The 5,117-nt window shown below is 50.0% G+C and overlaps 1 protein-coding gene across 1 annotated transcript in view; it reads left to right on the top strand.

Annotated features, from left to right (window-relative positions):
* The window catches only part of CTPS1 (CTP synthase 1), a 45,189-nt gene that overhangs the window by 25,571 nt on the left and 14,501 nt on the right, over window positions 1-5,117 (top strand). Inside the window, exons 3-5 of the mRNA XM_004704928.3 lie at window positions 570-740; window positions 1,985-2,085; window positions 2,876-2,992. Of these exons, the coding sequence (XP_004704985.1) occupies window positions 570-740; window positions 1,985-2,085; window positions 2,876-2,992 (389 nt within the window). The remainder of the gene's footprint in view (window positions 1-569; window positions 741-1,984; window positions 2,086-2,875; window positions 2,993-5,117) is intronic.

Here is a 5,117-nt window from a genome sequence, read left to right as displayed (position 1 = left end):
CGGTAGCCTGGGATTTATGGTCATGACCGTGTGTGTGTGTGTGTGTGTGTGTGTGTGTGTGTGTTTATATAAAGTTTGTGGGGAAATGGAATTGTCCCACCAATTCTTTAAAGCCTCCCCATATATCTTAACATGACTTTTGAATCAAATCATACACTTCATCACATCTTGAGCCTGACTTTGTTCAGTGAGAATACTTTGAATTCTTTCTGCAAGCTGCAGTAGCTTCCAACTGTCAAGTCTCACCCAGCTTCAACCTTCCAGGTGGGGATTTGCTCCCAGTTTTATGCCTTTTCATACCTTCCTGATGAAGCGCAAGCTTGTATTGGGTCCCCATGAGTTAGGAGCGACTCGCCAGCAGTAAGTTTCCTTGGTAGGCCGGTGGGCGTGGCATGACCTTTTGGAAACTGGTGATTTTCCTTTCTTTCTCACATGTGCCGTTTGCTGGAAATCCATTCCTTTGCCTCCCATCACGTTAGTGCAGACTGCTCTAGCCACTTGGCTCCTCTGTGCTCCGGGGCTCGGGCTGTGCGTGGCCCGTGCGTGACACACTTCCCTCCTCGCTGCAGGGGAAGTGTTTGTGCTGGACGATGGTGGGGAAGTAGACCTGGACCTGGGTAACTATGAGCGGTTCCTAGACATCCGCCTGACCAAGGACAACAACCTGACCACCGGAAAGATCTACCAGCATGTCATTAACAAGGAGCGCAAAGGAGATTACTTGGGGAAGACAGTCCAAGGTACTCTGGAATTCACCTTTAAACTGCTGGGTTTCTTTTTTTGCGGCATTTCCGGCTCTTGGATGGTCGGGCAGAGTCCCGGAGCTGCTGTGTGTACATGGGGGCGGCTTTACCCAGGAGCATGTGCTGTAGAGCCAGGCTGCGCTATGCGCAGGTGGCATAAGGAGACGTATCTTGTGTGCCCTGGTTCAGGCTATTTCTCCTCAGTGCTGGGTGCTCAGGGTGCTGTCTCAGAAGGGTCTCAGCGGCCTTGAGCAGAGGGTAGGCAATGCCACTGTGCCCAGTGTTGGGGGGTGGGCATGGGGAGAGCTTGGTGAGGCGAGGAATTTAGGTTTTATGCCAAGGGTGAAGAGTCATCACTTTAAGAATGTACACTTGGGCAGCATTATGCATTGTGTTTTGCATTTTTTAAAGATGGTCTTGGCCGATGTGTGGACGAGATCCTGCACACCTTTCTTGGTGAGGCTTGCTCCTTATACCATAGCAAGCTAAAGGCAGTCTCTGCCCCTTAACGAGCAGCCTGAGCCCACGGCTAGGATTCTCACACATTCTTAACAACAGCCCACACTTGTTAAGAACTAATATGCTAGATGCTTTGCTTAGGCTTTTACGAGCTCCAGCTCATAAAATACCCACAGCTTTTTATTAAAGCGGAGCTATTATTTCCACTTAACAGGGGAGACACCAAGCTTAGGGATGGTTAGGAAATTTACCCAAAGATCAACACTAATAATTGGTGGGACCTGGAATCCAGACAATGCCAGGCATGGCGCCCCCAGGCACTTGGCCATCCTGTGCTACCTCTGCAAGCAAGCATTGCCCCTGTGGTAGCTGGGAACATGATGGAGCCAGGGTCCGGTGGCTTCTGGTGCCTGGGAAAGTGCCCAGGTATGATGCTGCCAGCCCCATCTGTGGCCCGGTGGCCCAGCCTCTTGCTGAGGTGCAGCCAGAGGGCAGACGCCAGAAATGCAGAGGCTTAGGTGCCCTGATGCGGCTCAGGAGCAAGACCTGGCTCCCCTGCAGAGCTCCCAGCAACCTCTTGGCAAACTGGAAAGGAAGCAGTGGGGCAGGCTGCCCAGATTTGTTGGGGCCTTCTGAAAATGTGATTCCTGCTGCTATGTCCAGGCAGAGAGCGCTGTGGCGACCGCAGGGGTGTCTGCGTCTGCCTGGGGTTGATGGGTGCTCTGCACCACGTCAGTGTGGATGGAAACGCAGAGGCGACACGTTTCTCTGCTCTTCCCCAGTGGTCCCTCACATCACGGATGCAATCCAGGAGTGGGTGATGAGACAGGCGCTGATCCCTGTAGATGACGATGGCCTGGAACCTCAAGTCTGTGTTATCGAGGTTAGTCTGCATCTGCGTCTGCCCCAACCTCTTGATGCCTGCCTACGGGCTTACAGGACCTAGTGAGCACACTCGGCTCCTTAAGTCGGCCGTCCGTAACCGAAGAGACACTTGCCCCCGGGGCCTGCTGCCGCTGCCCGTGGGCTCTGGTGCAGTCTGGCAAGACCAGCTCATAGCTCTTAGTCATGGGATGGCCACGCTGGAGGGAGCAAAGCTTTGTTCCAGCGATTCTCCTTCCTCAGCTTTAATAGATCCACCAGGCCCTGGCTGCCCCGAGAAAGGTGGCGTGGGACAGACGTTTTATCGCCCTCTTGAGAAAGCCTGCAGACCTTTGGCTTGTCTCTGGCAGGAACAGTTTTGCCGAGTGAGCGTCCTCTGGTTTCAGTTCTGCGTTCCTGGACCGCTGATTCGGCTTTGCCGGATCTCCTTGTTCTTTCAAAGATAGGCGACTCAGCAGTGGGTTGGTGATGGTGCTTTTGATACAACAGTTGATTGGCTTTCCCCTTGCAGGCAAGCTTTGGGCTTCTCGGGTTTGTGAGTCCCCTCAAGTAAACTTCCTAGTACCTCTCCCACCTGACCCTTTCCTAGAAATGCTAGGAAACAGTCCCCGGGGCATCGGTGAGCCCGTCAAAAAAGGCACTCTTTCAGCCCAAGGGATTGATTGTTCCCGTTGTACAGGCTCCGGAGTCTGTTCTGCTGTTCTGTTGACACTACAGGAGGTGGCAGCCGTTGTCAGGGCAGCCGGCAGAGGAAGGGCAAGCGCTAACCGACAGTGTCTTTGTTCGTCTAGCTCGGGGGGACGGTGGGCGATATAGAGAGCATGCCCTTCATCGAGGCCTTCCGGCAATTCCAGTTCAAAGTCAAAAGAGAGAACTTCTGCAATATCCATGTCAGTCTCGTCCCCCAGGTAAGGAACTCGGATGGACGGGGTGGGAGGGGCGGTGCCGAGGAAGGCAACCACCTCCTCTTTTTAAATACTTGAGGTAAGTACACAGGAAGCAGAAAAAAGGGAACTTGTGTGTGTGTGTGTGTGTGTGTGTGTGTGTGTGTATTATGAATTAAGATCCTATTTTCCAAAAGAAAGAAGTAAAGGGAAAACATGGGAAAGGGGCACAATTAAGACAGTGGCTGTTTTGTGTCTTTACTAGCTGGTAAAATTGATCGTATCTTTAAGATAGAAATTCACAAAGTTGAGTAGACTGTGAGGGAGTCAATACTCACAAAAGTTATGGGGGTTCAAATGCAGGAAGACAGGTAGGAGCTGACCTGAGAGCCCCAGGGAACGGATCTGGCAAGTGGAGGTGCACCCTGTAGCCCTGTGGCACCCCCAGGTGGGCAAGGCGGGTCCTCCCTGCGCCATCTCTGACCCAGACAGAGCTCATAGCCACCTCTCCAGGGTGCACAGCCTGGCACTGGGGCCAACTAAGGGCAGTGGTACTGGGCTTACAACATGGGAATTATATGTGCTTTAATGCAGTTGAGACACCCTTTTTCCTAGTGCTCGGTTTCTAGAAGAGACAAATTCTTTTCTGGGGAGTCTGACAAGCTCTCAGGGGTGTGCCTGGTGAGGACCCCAGTCGACATGCCACCTTGTTCACGCACAGCTTCCCTGTGACATTTGGAGAAAACTGAGGAAACTGAGCCTCTGCAAGGAACAGGACCTTAGAGGGGAAAGCATCTAGCATTACTATCCTCGAGAACCAAGAGGGGAGCGAATGTAGCTATTAAATAAGACCAAAGTGTATTCAGAACAAAAAAAAATTTGCTAGCTCTGGGACATTTAAATATTGGATAGCAGAAGTAAAAAACTTAAAGCTTAGGAAATGCCTGAGAAAAAGGAGAGAAAGGTAAGAAAACTAGAGAACGAGTCCAGGAGTTCTCATATTCTGATAATAGGAGTTCCAGAAAATAAGACAGAAACAGAATGGTTCTCTGACCCAAGAGTCAGCCTGCCGCCTGTGTTTGGAACTAACGTATTAAAATTCACCCACGCCTGTTGTTTCCTTGTGGTCGCTGGTCCCTTTGTGCTGCAGCAGCAGAGAGGAATGGCTGCGACAAGGCTGCATGACTCTCAAAGCCTAGAATACTTGCTATCAGCCCATTGTGGAGCACAGTTTCTGACCCTTGACCAAACTCCTTTGAGCTCATTTCCATAAGGAGGTTCCAGATCAAAAGGGCTCCCTGAAAGCCTAGCATGTTGGCTGCAACATGGCATGCGTGCAAATGGCCCATCGTCGTGGATATTGGAGGATAATGTGACAGAAATCCCAAACGCCTCAAGAGAAAAAGTTATAATTTTCTAAAAAAAAAAATCAAGACGCACAGTGGTATTGAACCTTACAATATTGGAAACTAAAGGAATAGAGCAGCCATTTCTTTTAAAGGTGTAAGAGAAAAGGATTTTCAACCTAGAATTTTATACCCAGCCAGTCTTATCCATGTGTGGGAGGAGACTGAAGAGAACTAGGATGTGAGGGGCTCAAAACGTTGATGGGAAAATCCCATTTTCTTTTGATTTCATTTTGTCATGAACTTTTAAAAACAAATTGGCACAAAGCATATTCAAAGAAAACAAAGACTTAGATCAGAAAGAAAAACGTGGAACAAAGTTGAACTGGATAGCAGGTAACCCTGCAGAGGTGTCTAAGCAAAACCCTGAGCTAGAGTTGCAGATGCAGGACCGACTGGTGTGTGCGCAGAGGGGACGGGAGTGAGGTAGAGGATGGACGGGACCCTCCATGAACAGGGAGATCACTGGGAAATGTGGCAGGGAAGGTGTGAAGAGACAGAAACAGCATCTGAGAAGGATCCGTTGGAAAGAGTTGCCGAGTGGTTGCCCTGGGGGTTTAGGAAATGGGAAGGGATGGGTGAAGATTGAGACCTTGCAAAACTGTGTGCCTCAAAACTATGTGCACGTGGAGGGAACTTTGACCAAAATGAAGGTTAAATCGTCATCACATGATCGCTTTCCCTATTGAAAGTCAAAGCCAGACTTGAAAATTATTTGTTGTAGAGAAATTAACTTTTATTTC

This window comes from Echinops telfairi, unplaced genomic scaffold, assembly GCF_000313985.2.
Source record: "Echinops telfairi isolate 266 unplaced genomic scaffold, ASM31398v2 ScPeMD7_7457;HRSCAF=8495, whole genome shotgun sequence".
Taxonomy (NCBI): domain Eukaryota; kingdom Metazoa; phylum Chordata; class Mammalia; order Afrosoricida; family Tenrecidae; genus Echinops; species Echinops telfairi.
Note: the sequence above shows the minus strand (reverse complement) of the source record. Positions and strands in the feature narration are given on the sequence as shown.